The 20,639-nt window shown below is 34.2% G+C and overlaps 1 protein-coding gene across 1 annotated transcript; it reads left to right on the top strand.

Annotated features, from left to right (window-relative positions):
- Positions 1 to 952: 952 nt before the first annotated feature.
- LOC114739249 (protein HOTHEAD) lies at positions 953 to 6,805 on the top strand. The gene is made up of 5 exons (XM_028927298.1): positions 953 to 1,037; positions 2,319 to 2,963; positions 4,995 to 5,287; positions 5,796 to 6,349; positions 6,646 to 6,805. The coding sequence occupies exons 1-5, from the start codon at positions 953 to 955 to the stop codon at positions 6,692 to 6,694; spliced, it is 1,626 nt and encodes a 541-aa protein (XP_028783131.1). The 3' UTR covers positions 6,695 to 6,805.
- The last annotated feature ends 13,834 nt before the right edge of the window (positions 6,806 to 20,639 follow it).

Raw genomic sequence — 20,639 nt, 5'->3', positions numbered from 1 at the left:
TAAATATTATATATTCTAAAATCAGAAAACTATGGCTGATTTTGAAAATTGAAAGCACCTTCCGAGTTGGAGTTATTTTGATGTTCCTTTTCCGTCTTCCTCCATTAAATTATTCAATTAATTCTTTTAGCTGCAAACAATTTTTTGTACCCACTACAGAGTTCGAGTTCAATTCCCCGCCATTTCATGGGTGTCAACTCTCAACTCTTTGATGGTAGTTTTCTGAAAACCATCAAATTGCTATAAATTTTTATAATTTTTTAATATAAAAGAAACAATTTGATGCGTTTTTGGCCATACTCAAATATTTACTCACACGTAGCTTATTCGATGATTGAAAAAATAACTATTAAATAAGTCATTGCTCAACCATCACCTTAGGATACTTGAAGCTTTTTTGTTCAATTGATGACAAATATAAAACGTCAAATAAGTCTAATTCCGTAATAGCAAAATTTATTATTCTTCATTGTCACTTTACCACGACATTTTACCATTCACCAATTGCTTTTTATTTTTAACTTAACTATAGTCTATACCCTGTCCTGTTTCAATCACACGTGCTTAATTATTTTTATGATGGAATTTGTATTAATTATTTAAATTCAATTTAAATAGTTTCCTTCAAAAAAGTAAACGCTATAAATTTTTTTCAAATTCCGTATTTATTAATCCCGAAAATATTAAGAATATAAAAGTAAAATAAAATAAATGTGGATAGTCAATTTGGACGATAGAATAAGATGAAGACGCTACGCCCAAAAAAAAAAAAAAAGAAAAGAAAAAGATAATGAAGACCACACTGGAAATCATTTTCATATGCAACTAACATTGCAAAGGTTGGTGTAACATTAATTTCGAAGCACGAAGAGATTCCTTTCTGTGAAGAAAAAGGGGTACATATATCTGTGTGTGTGAATGCTCCACTTTCCGAAGAGAAAACGAAGCTGAAATGGGTTGGAGGTTTCTGCAATTTATTTGGCCATTTCTTACTGGAAGCCTCTTGTTCTTTAATGCCTTCTCTTACTCCGAAAAGGGTACGTCTGTCTATGTATTTTCAGCGAGAGTGATGAATTTTATTCAGTTCGTACTTCTTCATTTTCTCCCATACATCCCTTTCTTTGTTGATTGAGTTTTAATTTATATTTGGATTGAATCTCTTTCCTTAAAGCGCGCGCGTGCACACACACACATATTTATGTATGTATGTATTGTCATCTTTTCAAACTCTTACAGGTTTAAGATAAGATTGAAACACTTTGTATGCACACACACATTGACTTCTAACTTTTAAGATGAGATTGAAATTGAACTTTCTCTTCATACAATGAAATTGGATTGATTGTTCTTCTTGTATAATCATACGATGTTCAGTCATATTTCAATATTATTCGGTTGAATTAAAAGTAGTTCTTCCAGCACGTATGATTATACTTCTTTGCTGATATTTATATCCACCCCCTTATCCTAGTTCAGCTTGTCCCATCTTTTTGTTAGGTTTTGTAATTCAACTGATACTACAAAAGAAAAAACCGATTAGCAATGGAATTAGTCCCGCAAATTAAAATTACCAGCACACTTTCTGCAGAAAGGTACTACCAACGGAATTTCCAACAGAAATATATTCTGTCTCCAATTTTTTCATTGCTAATTTTATTTGTGATAGAATTTGAAATTCTGTGAGTAACATCCGACGGACATTTCATCATAATTCATTGATGGCTTTTTGATGGAAAGTTTTCGAGATGATTAATTTATTGAAAACTAGACATGTTATAATTCAAAAGTATAGTCTAAACATAGGCCCTGGATACTTTAAATTTCAAATGTCAACAAAAGTCACAAATATTAATAACTCAATTGTCTAATAATAACTCTCATTTCTAAACTTTTACTGCTATTAGAGGACTCAGATAATCTGAACTTGTTGAAAATTTTGTCATTAATTTTTCGACGGAGTTTGCCATCGATTTCCAATAAAAAATTTTTGTGACTAACTTTGTCAGAAAATAAAATTATCGACGAAATTTTTGACAAAATATTTTTGTCAATAATTTCCGTCAGAAGTTCCGTTGGTAATTTTACCAATGGAATTCACCGTGTGTTTTCAGTGAATTTTTCCGACAGAAATTATTCCGCCGGTCATTTAGTGTTTTTTTTTTTTTTTTACAGTAGCGTGACACCAAGAACTTGTGATAAAAGTCTTTTAGGATGAGATTGTGAGTTTGAATTCTCTATAAAAGATACGATGGGTGTGTGAGCTATAGAAAAAATAAACTGATCGGATCTCTTTCTTTCTGACTGTGTAATTTATACAGCCCCATATTTGACGTTCATTAAAGAAGCAAAGTCTGCACCAGAAGTATCAATATATGACTACATAGTGATCGGCGGAGGAACATGTGGGTGTCCCTTGGCAGCAACACTCTCAGAAGGAGCCACTGTCCTTGTTCTTGAACGAGGAGGCTCACCCTACACCCAACCTGACAAAGTCAACCTTAAAAACTTCCTCAATTCCCTCACAGACACCACCCCATCTTCCTTCGCCCAGCAGTTCATATCCACCGACGGTGTTCTCAATGCCAGAGCCCGGGCCCTTGGCGGCGGGTCGGTAATAAATGCTGGGTTTTATTCGCGGGCGGAGCCCGGGTTTGTGAGGGAAGCCGGCTGGGATGAGGGGCTGGTGGAGGAGTCGTATGAGTGGGTGGAGAAGGTGGTGGCGTTTGAGCCGACGGTGAGGCAGTGGCAGTCGGCGCTGAGAGATGGGCTGAAGGAAGTGGGCGTGTTGCCTTACAATGGTTTTAGTTATGATCATTTGATTGGGACTAAGGTTGGAGGCTCTATATTTGATGACAGTGGCAGTAGGCATACTGCTGCTGATTTGTTGACTTATGCTGATCCCGACGCCATTTCTGTCTATCTTCATGCCACTGTGCAAAAGATTTTGTTTCGGGACAGTCCAGGTAACTGATCACAATTACTCCTCCTAATTAACTAATTAAATTAGTTAATATGATTTTTTTTTCTAAAACATTCAAATTATTTTTCTTAATTCCCCCGATTAATTATTGTTGAGAGAATATAAATAGAGTTAATTTGAAAAAAAAATGATAAACACATGAAATAAGTTTTACATATAGAACTAATATTAACTTTTAAGTTAAGTGTTATATTAAGAACAGAAAGAGTATGCTCTTTTTCAAGTTGTGTTTTGTTCTACTCCCTCTAGTTGAATCTTTTGTTCGATATATAAGATTATTTGATATTTTTAATTAGCATTAAATATTTTATACATATGTTATTATTTAACAAGAATAGTGGGAGAGCAGGAATTGATATAATGTTAGAATTTAATGTAGCTAAGAAGAGTAATATTAAAAATTACTTAAATTTTATCATAAATATAATACTTTTAATTGTTTTTATTGGTACATGTGAATAATAAGTAGTAGAGAGAGTAACTTGTTTTGATATGATATGGTGACACGTACGTGCAACAGAACACTTTCAAGTGTCAATGTTTCGTGGCTTACGAGATAATTATGTGGATTTAGACATTTTCCTCTTTACTTTTCTTTTTAAAATCTCTTCTCCATGTTTTAATTTAGATTTAATATTTTGTAAAACTAAATTATAAAAAAAATGACATAAAAAGAAATCAAAAATTATAATATTTCAATTTAGGTATCTAAGACTTCAAAATTTAAAGGAAGGAAGTAATGCCTAATTGATTATTTTACAAATATAGTTAAATGACAAAAATACCCTTATATCAAAAAGTTTATTTATAAGTTGAGAACTGGTAATGAGAAATGTTGAATAACAAATTACAAGAAATATATTGGAACTGACAAATTTAATAGTTTTTTTCCCCCAAATTTGATATAAGGGCATTTTAATCATTTGATTACATTTACAAAATACCAGATCAGATACCACTTCCTTCTTTGAGATTTTGAATTCTTAGGTATCTGAATTGGAATATTGCAGTTAATTGCCAGCTTCTTTTTTCATCATTTTCCCTTATAAAAATAAGTAAATAAATTGGAACTGTAAATTTGACTTGCACAATTTATATTTTATAAATAGAACAACAATCACTCGTTGGGGCTAAAGTAGTATAGAAAAATTTAATTTTATAAATATTATAATCATAGTTTTATAAAATATTAAATACAAACTATTCATTCTTTTTATTTAAAGGTGGAGATAATTTTGAAAAGAAAAGTTAAAAATCAATATCCGTTGGTATTGATTGACGAGCTTAATTAGTGTCAAAAAATGGGGATGGAAAATTAATATGTCAGGTTTTCTTGAAAGCCCTTCTATTTATAAAAAAGTGTGTCAATTTTGCCCGAGATTATGAAGAATTTTGATAATTTTATCCTTTCTTATTTAAAATATTTTTATTCGTATATTTTTAAAAACGACCATTATTTTTTATATATGTTTAACTGCTAATTCTCTTAAAAATATTAGCCTTCCAGTTTATATCAAGATAGCGTTCATGATTTTGAAAACTCAACTTGGGTCATCTGATTTAGTCACTTTAATTTATTTCTTTCATTTCTTGCTTGTTTTCTATCCAACCTTAAATGGAAAAAAAAAATATTATGATTTGTTCCTGCCTATAATTATCAAACAAATTTAGTCTGAAAATGACCTTTCCATTTTCAGCCAAAATAAAAAATAAAAATAAAATTCCCTTTCCATGATGGTCCGCTCACTCTCCCTCTCCCTTTCCATTTTACATTTTCCTCAAAAGTAATCTTAGTCTCTGATATTTAAACAGTATTTTGATATACTTAAACACACACCAGTAGTGGGGAAAAAAAGCAATTTGAGGATAGTTTTATCACTAACATGACAAACAAAAGTTGAAGTTCCAGGCACAAAAAGTGGGAGGCAACAAGCGTATGGAGTAACATTTAAAGACGAGGATGGAATCACACACCAAGCATACTTGAAAGGGAAGGGAGAGATAATATTGTCAGCAGGTGCGATTGGAAGCCCACAAATACTGATGCTGAGTGGGATTGGGCCAGCCCAACATCTTCAGGCCCATGGTATTAGATTGGTGTTGGATCAGCCCATGGTGGGGCAAGGCATGGCTGATAACCCAATGAATGCTTTGGTTGTGCCTTCTCCTCTGCCTGTGGAACTCTCTTTTGTCCAAATTGTGGGCATCACGAAGTTTGGAAGCTACATTGAAGGTGGCAGTGGATTGGGCTTGAGGGTTACTTGGGCTCTTGCACTTCAAAGGATACTTGAGACTTTATCCAATAAGGTTAGTATTATGCAATACTCACCAAGTTAGTTCACATACCTTATCTTTAATAATAAATCTAAGTTCTATACAATATGACAAACTAATGTTTACCTTTTCATTAAAAGAGGAAGTCACATTTAGTACTTAATGATATCTCAAATAGATTCTAATAGAAAGATACTTGTGCAGTCAAACAGAAAAAGTCTTAGTCAAAACAAATTTTCATGAATACAAAACCCTAACAAATCAACATAGCATGACCATGCATACATCTTTGAATGGATTCATATATTTTGAAATAGCTTAAGAAGTAAATTTAATAACATGCAATATAATGTATAATTGAATTGCATACAGTTTAATTATGTTTGAAGAAACTAATGGCCTTATAGTTTAGTGACATAAAAGTTCTCTTATAAGTGGGAGGTCATAGGTTCAATTATCCTTGTAACTTTAAACTTACAATGTCTCCTAAGAAAAAAATTTATCAATTTGAAGTGATAACCTAAGTGGTTCTTATTTGAAGACGGGCCAACCCTCCATGTTTTCCCCTCAAGCAAATGAGACTATGTGGATGAAAACTTTTGGACCCCTTGGGAGTGTAAATCTTAAAGGGGGGTTCATAGTGGAAAAAGTCACGGGACCGCTCTCAAAAGGCCATCTTGAGTTGCATACCATTGATCCAAACGACAATCCATTAGTCACATTCAACTACTTCAAGGAACCCGAAGACCTTAGGATCTGTGTTGAAGGCATGAAAACCATCATTGATGTGATAAACTCCAAAGCTTTCTCAAAGTTCCGATATAAGAATATGCCGGTGCAAGCCCTAATTGACTTGGTCTTGAGCTTACCAGTGAACTTGAGGCCAAAACATCCAAGTGCTGCTTTCTCTTTGGAACAGTATTGTATAGACACAGTCTTAACAATCTATCACTATCATGGAGGCTGTCTTGTTGATAAGGTTGTGGATCGAGATTATAAAGTTATGGGTGTGGATTCTTTGAGAGTTATTGATACTTCAACCTTCTTTAGCGCACCCGGGACCAATCCTCAAGCTACTGTAATGATGCTCGGAAGGTAAAGTACATTATTAACATATATATTCATAGACTTGTGAATCTGCTAGAATGTTTAGGTGTTTATTATTCAATTAAAACATCATATATAGGATGATTTTCTTTCTTTATTTCTTTCTTTCTCTGGGTTTTAGTCATAGCTGAGGATCATCTAATTAAGTTTTTCGAAGTTACTTTTCATGTAGAATCAGTGAATAAAATGGCTAGTAATTGAGGAACATCTAAATTTAGTCCATAAAATTATCGTAATTGGAGCTTATTAAATGACTTTTTATTTTTACCACAACTTTGACGCAGGTACATGGGGCAGAAGATTTTAAGAGAGGATAGCGAAGAGGTTACTTGAGTCCTTGTTTAATGTTTGTCTTTCACTTTGCAGTATCTTTCGTATGTGTGTCCAATCAAAGCAATCAGAAATCAATGATATTTAATTCACACTTATTTCACTACAAAAAAACATGGATTTTGTAGCGGTTAAAATATGACGTTTCTAGTTGTTTTAACTGCAATAAATAACATTTGTAGCGGTTAGACAAACTACTAGAAAACCAAATGCAAAAATCAGATTTCTAGCGGTTATGAGAACTACTACATAATATGGTCAAAATGCCAGAAACTTTCTAGCGGTTAAAATAACCGCTAAAAAAAAAAGAAGTTGAACGGCAATGAGACGAAATTTGTAGCAGTTACAAACCGCTAAAAAGTTCTGGGCAAAATTTCATTTTTCCTTGAAACAAAAAGTTTTATTATGACGCTAAAAATTTCTAGCGGTTAATAATCGCTAGAAATTTTGGAGGAAATTAAATTTTGCCGGGAAACCAAATTTTGGAATTGGCGCCAATAATTTTTAGTGGTTAGGAACCACTAGAAATATGGTGGCAAATTTAAATTTTACGAAATTTTTCACTCTTTTTTTTCCAATTTTCTAGCGATTTGGGAACCACTAGAAAGTTTATTCCAGGCAAAAAAAATAAATTGAGATATTTGATTATTAAAAAATATAATATTATAAATTTAAAAACCATTAAGTAGATTATATTAGAGAATTTTTGTTAATATGTATATTGACCAATGTATTACATGTTATACATTTAAATTTTGTAATAAATAATAAGTAATTAAATCATGATTGTGTCAAATGAAGTGAATTTAATTTAATAAAATAATTGAATTGAAGATGAGATAGTTTATAATATTGAACCTAAACTGTTATGTTAAGAAGTGCCTGAATCAGTTGAGGAGGGCATGACAAATGTGAAGAAGAAAAAGGGAAAATGACATTGAGGTCCCACAGAACCAAAAATACAGCAAAAAGGTCCCCTGAAATCCCATAATTTTTCTGAAGTCCCAAAGGGACTTAGATGCAATTTTCAGAATCTGGAAATTACCCTCTTGCCCTTGCTTATGAGATTCTGAAAGGAGATTAGAGCCTCTGTTTTTTGTTTGACCGGAAGAAAGCTGAAACCCTGTTGTGCTTTTGTGCTGCTGGAAATCTGGTGAAAACCCATCGCGATGCTCAAATTCCCCTCACAACCCGCTGAAAATCGTGAGCCTTCGTGCTGGTTGGTGTGTGTTGTGATTTAAGTTGGGTGTGTAGAATGATAATGGGTGCTCTGTTTTTGGGTTGTTTTTGGGTGGTTTTCCTCTGTTCTGACGTTGGTTTAGTGGCAAAGGAAGAAAAAGATGAAGGTTAGTGAGGGTAGAAACCCTTAGCACGAAATGGGACTGTGTTGTCAATCAGGCCGCGATTGTTGTCAATGTGTGCCGCTACACTTGTCAATGTAGCTCTTTAAGTTGTCAATGACAGTTGCGTGCTTCTTGATGCAGGTTTAAGTTACTGATGGTTTTTCAAAGCTTTTGTTTTTGGTTTAGGATTCAGAAGTTAATGAATGGAAAAGCTGTGTTTTTGGTTGGTGTGTGTTGTGATTTAAGTTGGGTGTGTAGAATGATAATGGATGCTCTGTTTTTGGGTGGTTTTCCTCTGTTTTGACATTAGTTTAGTGGCAAAGGAAGAAAAAGATGAAGGTTAGTGAGGCTAGAAACCCTTAGCACGAAATGGGATTGTGTTGTCAATCAGGCCGCGATTGTTGTCAATGTGTGTCGCTACACTTGTCAATGTAGCTCCTTAAGTTGTCAATGACAGTTGCGTGATTCTTGATGCAGGTTTAAGTTACTGATGGCAAGTACGTCTGGAAAACATCTATTTTGCTTTGTTCACATAAGGGGAAAGTTTATAAATGATGGAGAAGATAATATGAGATATGTGGGAGGTAGTGTAAGAACAACCAATGTAAAGGAGGGCACAAGTTATGAAGAATTGAAGGAAATTATATCATCAATTGTTGGAAAAGAAAGCAACTCATTTCTTCTGAAATTCTCAGTTGTGTTTGATAAAAAAACTTTTGTGGAGTTGGTAGATGATGATGGGGTGGAACATTTGATAAAGTTCAATGAAGAAAGTGGTCATGTGTATGTCAAAGAAAATGAAAATGAGGACCACATAGAAGCAACAAGGGATAATATATACAATGGAGGAGCAAGTTGTGTAAGTATAGTTGAACAAAACTGTAAATTGGTGTGAAGGGAATTTTTTGTAAATGGATACACACCAATAGTAGTTTCTCGTAATTACATGCAACCCCTGTGTTTTTTTGGAATGGGTTGTGAAATAGGTGTAGTTTCATGTATATGAAGGTGTAAATGAAAGTTGACTATGAATTGGCATGTTAGATTCTGCTGTCATTTAAGTTGTCATACCTGCACTCTGTATTGTCATTACACCTGTTATGACTTATCAATAGAGCACTGTCACTTGTCAATTAATTTGCTGATGTAAGTTGTCAACAATATGAATTCAAGTTACATAACTTGTTTTAGTAACATATGATATTTTCAATCACTCTGTCATATTATATTTTTGGTTATTTGTCATATATAATCATTATTAATGAAGTGTCAATGGTGGTACTGTGACTTGTCAATGGTGGCATAGTGACTTGTCAATGGTGGCACTGTGACTTGTCGTTGGTGGCACTATGACTTGCCAATGGTGGCACACTGACTTGTCGTTGGTGGCACTATGACTTGCCAATGGTGAAATGGGCTAAAGTTTATGTGCAGAATGATACGTGAGTGTAGTTGTTCTGTTTGATTCTGTTATGTTGTGTTTGTTCACAATAAAAATTGCATGCTGCTTACATATTGAATTTGCTTGGCAGTGATTCATGTGGAGTTCATGTCCTCTCTTAGCTACAAGAGTGGGATGGCGCTATTCGTGATGCTGCAGGATATACCATGCCACGATACTCCAATGATGAATTGCAAGAGTTGAAGGTTGGCTGTTTGTGGTGGTTGGTTACCCATCCACAAAATGAACATAGGGATGAAGTGATGTCAATGCTATTGGACTTCAACAAGAGCAAGAGGAGGAGACAGAGGAGTCCATTAATTTTTTGTTCTGTTATGCCAGGATGTGTTATGAGATGATTGGCACCTAAGGGTGTGAGCCATGAGGGCAATAGCTTAATGGTCAATAGGTCCTTTTGTAACAAACTGATCAAATTATGTTTATAATATTATTATCTTTGTTATCAGATGTTATGATACCAATTTCTTGGGGACAACTCACATTTTTATTTTTGTTGTTTTATATCTTTATTGATATCGACAAATTTATGTAATATTAATAAGTAATATAACATGAGTTAATGACAAGTGATATAACAAATGAATATGTGGATATTAACAATTGATATTCAAAATTTTTACAACTGAAGGTGTTATTTATTTGTAATGTTAAGTAATATTTATATTAAAATATAATTAATCAGAAGGTGTTACTCAGAGTTATGTTCAATTAACAAGTCACTCTGCTCTATTGGTAAGTCACAGTGCTACCAGTGACAAGTCACAGTGCTCTATTGGCAAGTCACAGTGCCACCATTGATAAGTCACGGTGCGACGATTGACAAGTGAAATTGCCACCAATGATAAGTCCGTGTGCCACCATTGACAAGTCATAGTGCCACCAACGACAAGTCAGTATGCCACCATTGGCAAGTCACAATGCCACCAACGACAAGTCACAATGCCACCATTGACAAGTCACTGCGCCACCATTAACAAGTCTTAAGGACATGATTGACAAGTCACTATGCCACCATTGACAAGTCACAGTACCACCATTGACACTTCATTAATAATGATTATATATGACAAATAACCAAAAATATAATATGACAGAGTGATTGAAAATATCATATGTTACTAAAACAAGTTATGTAACTTGAATTCATATTGTTGACAACTTACATCAGCAAATTAATTGACAAGTGACAGTGCTCTATTGATAAGTCATAACAGGTGTAATGACAATACAAAGTGCAGGTATGACAACTTAAATGACAGCAGAATCTAACATGCCAATTCATAGTCAACTTTCATTTACACCTTCATATACATGAAACTACACCTATTTCACAACCCATTCCAAAAAAACACAGGGGTTGCATGTAATTACGAGAAACTACCTATTGGTGTGTATCCATTTACAAAAAATTCCCTTCACACCAATTTACAGTTTTGTTCAACTATACTTACACAACTTGCTCCTCCATTGTATATATTATCCCTTGTTGCTTCTATGTGGTCCTCATTTTCATTTTCTTTGACATACACATGACCACTTTCTTCATTGAACTTTATCAAATGTTCCACCCCATCATCATCTACCAACTCCACAAAAGTTTTTTTATCAAACACAACTGAGAATTTTAGAAGAAATGAGTTGCTTTCTTTTCCAACAATTGATGATATAATTTCCTTCAATTCTTCATAACTTGTGCCCTCCTTTACATTGGTTGTTCTTACACTACCTCCCACATATCTCATATTATCTTCTCCATCATTTATAAACTTTCCCCTTATGTGAACAAAGCAAAATAGATGTTTTCCAGACGTACTTGCCATCAGTAACTTAAACCTGCATCAAGAATCACGCAACTGTCATTGACAACTTAAGGAGCTACATTGACAAGTGTAGCGGCACACATTGACAACAATCGCGGCCTGATTGACAACACAATCCCATTTCGTGCTAAGGGTTTCTAGCCTCACTAACCTTCATCTTTTTCTTCCTTTGCCACTAAACTAATGTCAAAACAGAGGAAAACCACCCAAAAACAGAGCATCCATTATCATTCTACACACCCAACTTAAATCACAACACACACCAACCAAAAACACAGCTTTTCCATTCATTAACTTCTGAATCCTAAACCAAAAACAAAAGCTTTGAAAAACCATCAGTAACTTAAACCTGCATCAAGAAGCACGCAACTGTCATTGACAACTTAAAGAGCTACATTGACAAGTGTAGCGGCACACATTGACAACAATCGCGGCCTGATTGACAACACAGTCCCATTTCGTGCTAAGGGTTTCTACCCTCACTAACCTTCATCTTTTTCTTCCTTTGCCACTAAACCAACGTCAGAACAGAGGAAAACCACCCAAAAACAACCCAAAAACAGAGCACCCATTATCATTCTACACACCCAACTTAAATCACAACACACACCAACCAGCACGAAGGCTCACGATTTTCAGCGGGTTGTGAGGGGAATTTGAGCATCGCGATGGGTTTTCACCAGATTTCCAGCAGCACAAAAGCACAACAGGGTTTCAGCTTTCTTCCGGTCAAACAAAAAACAGAGGCTCTAATCTCCTTTCAGAATCTCATAAGCAAGGGCAAGAGGGTAATTTCCAGATTCTGAAAATTGCATCTAAGTCCCTTTGGGACTTCAGAAAAATTATGGGATTTCAGGGGACCTTTTTGCTGTATTTTTGGTTCTGTGGGACCTCAATGTCATTTTCCCGAAGAAAAATCTGAATGAAAAAGAGAAATAAATATGTTAGTAAATTCTAAATAAAGACAAATAATAGATATTAAGACTTATAAAATGAAAATCACCTTACCATATAATGAAGAAAAAAAACTACCATATCAGAGAGTAAGAAAAAAAGAGAGAATTATAAAGAAGAAAAGGAGAGGAAGGAAAAGAGATGGGGTAAATGAATGAAGAGGTGATATGGTATTTATAGAGATCAGCGCGATATTTGTAGCAGTTTTTTTGTAGAGTTTTAATTCATTTTGTAGCGGCTTTGCATTTTCTAGCGTATAATATAAACGCTAGTATTTGTAGTGGTTTTATATTTTGTAGCAATTATATAACTGCTACAAATTGTAATTTTTTACTTTTTGAAAAACTGAACCAATTTTAATTTATACATATTTATTTATGAAAGACAAATTTTTTGAATGATAAATTTTTTTGAAACTGTTATTCTTGATCATTATCTGGCCTGAAAGGAGATATTAAGAAAAATTATGTTAGAATTATAATATATTTAAAAAAATTAATAATTAGTAGTTAATTATTTAAATAATTTAAGAAAAGACATATACCTGATAATTGCCAAATTATCGTTTCCTTGAAGAAAAAAGTTTTCAAAATTGGGTTGGAAGGGTTCGCTGTCGTAAATAATGTCACCATCACTCATATCATAAAGATCCCGTGGCTTGAGGTGAATGACCATATTCCAGTTTTTATGTTTCTCATCCTCGACATAGTAAATTTGGTGTGCCTCGGAAGCAAAAATATATGGCTCATCATCTTCAGATTCCCCCATATGAATAAGTCTAGAGAAATTAACAGAGGTGATGCCCAAGTGGTCAGTAGCGAGGCTCCGTAAAGTTGTCATATTTTCCCAGGAGCACTTGAACAAAGTTACGGTGAAAAGCTAGTAACTTAACTCAATGATGTTAATTAGCTTTTCATAGTAAGTGATGCCTCCAAAGCGCATATCGTCGTCACTGCTACTAGCATAACATCTTGTCCCGAATGTCCCGCAAACTCCAGAGTTTTGTGTGAGCAATCCTTGATCACGTCCAACCGTACAGAACTTGAAGCCGTTGACATTATACGCGGTAAACCTTCGTGCATGGTCTAACGAACCGAGGGAAAGAGCTTTGAATTCATCTCTGTATGAGTAGTTGTCATTACGTATTCGATGTGTAAACCAACCAGGAAACTCTCTATGGACTCTTTTATCAATGTCAGCAGAACGCGCACACCCCCATAGCTGCCGCCTGAGGTAACTTCTAAACTCATTACAGTAAAGTGTAATTTTTTAGAAGAGTCAGTGAGAAATAAATATAAAGTGTAAAAGTTAGTGAGCTTATATAATGCTTACTGCAGCCAAACATGTCTGTGTGCTTAGATAAAGTGTAAAAGTTAGTGAGCTTATATAATTCCATTAATAATTGCGAGCAAATGAAATAACAATGTGAAATTTAAAGAGGCGGGGATAAAAGATAATCTAGTACCTCTCTATAGGGTACATCCATCGATAGTGAACTGGGCCATTAACCTTTGCTTCTCGAACAAGATGGATAGTCAAGTGAACCATAACAGTGAAGAATGATGGAGGAAATATCATCTCTAAGTGACAAAGTGTAAGAATTATTTTATTTTGTAGCTGATCAAGCTTTTCCGCTATCAAGATCTTCGCACACAACTTCTTGAAAAATGAATACAATTCCACCAAAACCACTGATACATAAGAAGGAAGTGTGTTTTTCAAGGCCAATGGAAGTAACTATTGCATAAGAACATGGGAGTCATGACTTTGTAACCCAGTAACCTTTCGAGTCTGCAAATCAATACACATTAAGATGTTGCTAGAATATCCATCAGGTACTTTTATGTTCTTCAGTGTCGAAAGGAAGATATCCTTGTTATGCTTCATTAAGGTGAATTTAGCTGGTTGAAACTTGTTGTTTTTATCAGGCCAGGCCTCTTCACAAATTCCCCAGGCTCATAAATCTTTTCTAGCTGTGAGATGGTCTTTGGACTTTCTAGCTTCGTTGAGCAACGTATATAACACATTATCGCACACATTTTTTTTAATGTGCATAACATCCAAACTGTGTCGTAGCAAATTAGATTCCCATCAAGGAAGAGTAAAAAATATGCTTCTCTTTCACCATTGCATAGGTTGCGCTTAGATGTCCCACAAGATCATCGTCCTAGTCATTCGGGATCTACATTCTTGCCAAACTCGACATTAACATCTTCTAATTGCCACAAAATATCCACATCAGACAAAGTAACATGAGGATCTCTCTTCTCCTGTTTCCTATGAAAGCGAATCCGTTGCAATCTAAATCTGTGCTTGGAATCGAGGAACTGTTGATGTCCTATGAAGCACCACTTGGGACTGTGTGGAAGGCAACATGGCATGGCATCAAAATTGCACTCAAGATAGGCCAACCCAGTATGCACGTTCCAGTTGGACAAAGTTTCCAAACTGGGAAAATCACTTATTGTCCACATCAAGGCTGCACGGAGATTGAATAGTTGCTTGTCATATGAGTCATATGTCTTAACACTATTCGTCCACAGGTCGATTAATTTGTGTATCAATGGTTGTAGGTATACGTCTATATCATTTCTCGGTGCTTTCTTGCTAGGAATGATCATGGAAAGCAAAAAGGAGCTCTACTTCATGCACATTCAAGGTGGTAGATTGTATGGAATTAACACCACTGGCCAGATATTGTAACTTGTGCTCATATTTCCGAAGGGATTAAAACCATTGGTTGCCAACACAAGACATATATTTCTAGGATCACTAGCAAAGTCTAGAAATTTCACATCAAATGTTTTCCATGCCTCCGAATCTCATGGGTGCCTTAACTTGCCATCTGGATTTTCCTTAATCACATGCCACCTCATGTACTGAGCCATTTTTGATGACATATACATTCTTTGCAACCGCGGTTTCAAAGGAAAGTATCTAAGGAAATAATGTATTAAAAATTTCAAATATCGAACATTTAAAAACTGAACAAGTAACATATTATAATCAATTGTATTGAGAATTTCAAATATCAAATATCTAGAGATGGAACAAGTAACACATTATAATGAATTATACCTGAGAATTTTGGCTGGTTTTTTCTTTTGCTTTTTCCCCTTCCGTACGACTTATAGCGAGACATCTTACATTTCCTACAAATCTTCTTGTTTGCATCATCTCCCCAATACAACATACAGTCGTTTGGGCATGCATCTATCTTCTTGTAGTTCAAGCCAAACTTGTTAATAATCTTCTTTGCTTCATAAAAAGATGGAGAGAATTCAGCTTGAGGGAAAGCATTTCCCAATAATTCCAATAGCATGGACATTGCCTTATTAGTCATATCACACAAGCATTTGATATGATACAACCTCACTAAGAATGACAACTTAGAATACTTTGTGCACCCATAATAAAGAGGCTTATCAACTTCGCTCATGAGTTCAAAAAATTCTCGAGCAGTTTCATTTCTAAGAAACTTCGGTTGAGGCCCCTCTACTTCATCTTTGTTAGGATCCTCACTTTTGTGAAAGCCAAAAGCATCACGCACAACATCGTTCATGACATCGGCTTCTTCCACTTAAACTCCCATCCGTGAAACTATTGGAACTGACTCAACAACTATATCTGGTCGTTCCCATGTAGTTGTCAAAATACATACTCTCGCGAGACGGGCTTAAAGATCAAATGTTCTCTAACAATATCTCTGGGATGCCACTTCTTGAAATTACATCTAGTACATAGACACTGAATCTTACCGTTTACGGTGGCATTAGCGAAAGTAAAATCCAAGAAATAGTTTAGACTAGCCAAGTATTGCGGAGTTGACCGATGCAAGTTGATCCACGACCTATCCATCACTAATGTTGCTCAAATTTCATGAACATATGACATGGGAAGCTCAAAGAGAAGTTAAAATGAATTTTAGATGGAGTTCTTCAGCTTATAAAGGAGACTACCAACGGATAGATAACAGTCAAATTTTTATAGCAGTTCTGAACTGCTAGAAATTTCTAACGGTTTTAACAGCTAGAAATTTGAATTCAAAAGGATTTTCTAGTGGTTACAAACTTTCTAGCGGTTTATAATCGCTAGAAGTTTGGAGCCATGAGAGAAATTTGAATTTGCCAACAGTTATCCATTTTCTAGCGGTTTCTGACTGCTAGAAATTTTTTTGCCAACAGTTATTTATGTTCTAGCGGTTTACAACCACTAGAAAGTTTGAGGGAGGAGGAAAATTTGAATTTAACTATAACGGGTGACTTTTCTAGTGGTTATTAATCGCTAGAAATTGTTAACATTTTCCAGGTTTTGTAGCGGTTTATAACTGCTAGAAAGTATCAGTTAGAATAAATTGATATTTATTAAATTAAATTTTACAAAAATTATAAAATAATAAATAGGTATTAAAAGGCGTCAATAATATATGTATGCATAAAATTAAAAAAATTCCATGATATGTTAAATATTAAAATACATATTCCAAGAAATAATTTTAATGTTAAAAGGATATATGTTTAGCATGTTTTATAGTGCAACAATATATTAATTAATACTTGATATAAATAAAATTATAGAAATAAATAATAAAAGTAAACAAATAAAAATAAAATTTAAATAAATATCCACATAAAATATAAGATAATAAAATCTAAATCCAAATAAAATCCTACACAAGGAAAACAGGGGAAATTAGGGGTGAGGGGCAGAAGCAGCATCATCGTGATCGTCGAGCGCTGGATCCTCCTGCTGATCATGCTGGGGCTAGACTGGCTGCTGGTCATGTAGGGGCTGGACTGGTGGCAGGCGTACATCAGGGATCTCAGGAATTGGGATGTTTAGAGCGATAGTGATCACCACATCACGCATGGCCATAGTAGCTGCCTTCAACTGGTCAAGCTGCAACTAGAACTGACGATCATGCTCCTCCATCCTGGCCTGATCTCCTGTCGTAGCTCGTCTGAGGATGAGGAACCTGGCCACTTCGCTCTTGCGCTTGCCTGAGAGCTTCCCGTAGTGTATGAAGGGCCAGTGCAACCTGAGCAGGCCAACCTAGTCAATGTGGGTCCAAGACCGAGCCCGCTAACTTGACCAGGGTGCTACGCTCAGCCACGACCCGCTAAAAGTGAGGCATTCAGATTCAAGGCAGATCCCTAAGACTCACGCAGCTCGGTATCGACCTAAGTCATCCGCGCTTATCAAAATTAATATAAAGATATTAATTAATATGAAATAATATTTATACTGTGATATGATATTAATATTTAATTAATTACTTACCGCCATCTACTCAACCTCATCCGATGCAGGCCTGTCTCGAGGCCTGTACAGAATCTGCCACATCTCGCCATAGGTGGGCGTGTATCCCCGCTTCTGCCGCGTCTTTTTCCTCTGTAAATGAAATGAAAGAAATTATTAATTACAAATTAAATACATATACACATTTAACAAATTCTTTTCAAGTACTTACAATCTCATCATAGGTGATAGCAAAGCTCCTGGATCCAGCCCTATGATGTATTGTCTGCTACTTGACACTCCCAGTATTTCTCTAGGATAGAGCCTGAAACAAAATGTAAAAAAATTAAATTAAATTTTTCAAATTGGACACAAAATAAAAAAAAATTATAATTAATGCAATACTATCATACCATCTGGTCAGCTGACATCCTAAAATAAATATAACTCGACCAGTCTTACTCTGGGACTCCACTAGGTATATCTGCTAGTATCTCCTACAGGGCCCTCGTCTTATTACCTTTCTTCTCCTCTCACAGGTCAGCCTTCCATGCCACCCCAAGTCTCTTGATCGTATCCTCCCTCAACTCATCTCTCAGTATAAATTTACTCTGTAATTAAAAAATAAAAAATTATATTCATTTCGCTAATATAAATAAAAAATAAATTAAATAAATAACAAATTATAATCAAACAATTAAGAAATGTAAATAAAAATATATATATTCATTTAACTAATTTAAAAATATTCTAAATAAAAAATAAATTACATTAATAACAAATCATAATCAAACAATTAAGTAATTTAAATAAAAATATATTTTCATTCAACTGATTTAAAATTATTATAAGTAATAAATTAATGAAATAAATAACAAATTATAATCAAACAATTAAGTAATTTAAATAAAAAATATTCATTTAACTAATTTCAAAATATTATAAATAAAAATAAATTATAGCAATAAAAAATCACAATCAAATAATTAAGTAATTTAAATAAAAATATATTTTCATTCAACTAATTTAAAATTATTATAAGTAATAAATTAATGAAATAAATAACAAATTATAATCAAACAATTAAGTAATTTAAATAAAAAATATTCATTTAACTAATTTCAAAATATTATAAATAAAAATAAATTATAGCAATACCAAATCACAATCAAATAATTAAGTAATTTAAATAAAAATATATTTTCATTCAACTAATTTTAAAATATTATAAGCAATAAATTAATTAAATAAATAAAAATTTAAACACAAACAATTAAGTACTTTAAATAAAAAATATATACTCAAAAATATTATGAATAAAAGTAAATTACATCAATAACAAATTATAATCAAACAATAAAGTAATTTAAATAAAATATATATATTCATTTAACTAATTCAAAAATATTATAAATAACAAATTAATTAAATGAATAAAAAATTACAATCAAACAATTAAATAATTTAAAAACAAAATATATATTCATTTACTTAAATTCAAAAATTATAAATAATAATTTTATATTACTTTTATCATTTCCCAACCTTGTTGCTTTTTCTCCATAGTGATTTTCTTCCAATCCTTCACATAAATGGGAAACAGGGTTCACTACTGACCAAGAAGGCGCGTATACTTATTATACAGCTGGCCACCTTTCTTGGTCGGCTGGCCCAATTCATTTAGCAGTACAACCACCTGTCCGCTCGTCGTCACAGACAGCTCTCTAGCTGTGATGCCCTTATAGGATTTGTTCCCCTCAAAGTCTATAAAATTTAATTAAGAAATTAATTATATATTAATTAAAACAATGTCTATATAAATTAAATAGTTGTCAAATTTAAAAAAGTTAAATAAATACTTACCCTCAAATTTTACTTCAAAACCGGTCTGGTGTCTGGGAGTATAAAAAACCTTAACCCACAAAACATTATAAACTCGTCATAAAATCACTACTATGGTAGAAAAGGAATGTTGTTACAACAAATTACCATAGTAGAAAGAAATTTGCATAATTTTTGAAATTAACATTTAAACTCGGTTCAAACTCAAACTCTGTTGCATGCAACTAAAATCATTCATTAACAACCACTGGGCCTCCGAGCCTCCGGCCCGGGTAACAAAAGACATCAAAATCAGCCCATCCAATTAGTTTTCAACCATGTATATCAAAGTTTCACAAAGCACTAGAAATGGCCTCCGGCCAACCAAAATAAGGAGATAACATTTCCTCCAATTTACAATAAGATCAACAATCAAAATATTTCAAAAGGACCCTAAATGTGGTAATATACAGCTAGCCATACATATACAAGGGCTAGAGGCTTAAAGCTAACCAAGCTCAAGCCTCTGCGTCTCTTCCCGACGGCACTTGCCTAGAACCTTCACCTGAAAACACTGTAAACTACGGGGTGAGACAAACGTCCCAGTAACCAACCTTTCCAATTCAAGGTACTACTAAATAGGTGCTCGTGAGGTGTCAAGTGGGGCAGTTCACAAGTCATGTTATAAATGATAGCCACAACAAGTCATGCAAGTGCAATGATGCAATCCCATCAACTATATCCCTCACTTTGGGGGATTTTCAAGAGCCGAACCTGGCCTATCCCTCACTATGGGGGACATAAGGAGCCATAAAAGGCCTATCCCTCACTCTGGGGGACGTAGGGAGCCAAAAGGCCTATCCCTCACTATGGGGGACGTAAAGAGCCAACCATCATGCATTAATGGAAGCCTTACCACGTGGTAGTAACAATCAAAACTCTCACCAATTCCCAATTCATGTATCATGCTCAAACCATAATCAAAGAGTAAATAATCATTTCACAATTAACTTCTTTCAGTGGCCTATCTTTCACAAGTTACAAATTCAATCAATATCAATTTAAACCCCACAAGACGGTTTTCCTTTTCAATATACAACATACACTTTGAACACAGTTACTACTCGAAGCACAAAGCATAAATCCACTCACAATACCACAAAAGCATGTACAAAGGATTGGAAAGTGGTTACCTCTCGCTTGAGCAAGGAAAAACAAACTAACAACACGGCCCTGTGCACCAACAAGGCTCACAACCGGTCTACACAAGTACACAACCAACATGTATTAGCTTTCAACTAATAATGTGG

The sequence above is a fragment of the Neltuma alba genome, unplaced genomic scaffold (genome assembly GCF_004799145.2).
Source record: "Neltuma alba isolate B1F8T4 unplaced genomic scaffold, ASM479914v2 tig00002821_pilon, whole genome shotgun sequence".
Lineage (NCBI taxonomy): Eukaryota > Viridiplantae > Streptophyta > Magnoliopsida > Fabales > Fabaceae > Neltuma > Neltuma alba.
Note: the sequence above shows the minus strand (reverse complement) of the source record. Positions and strands in the feature narration are given on the sequence as shown.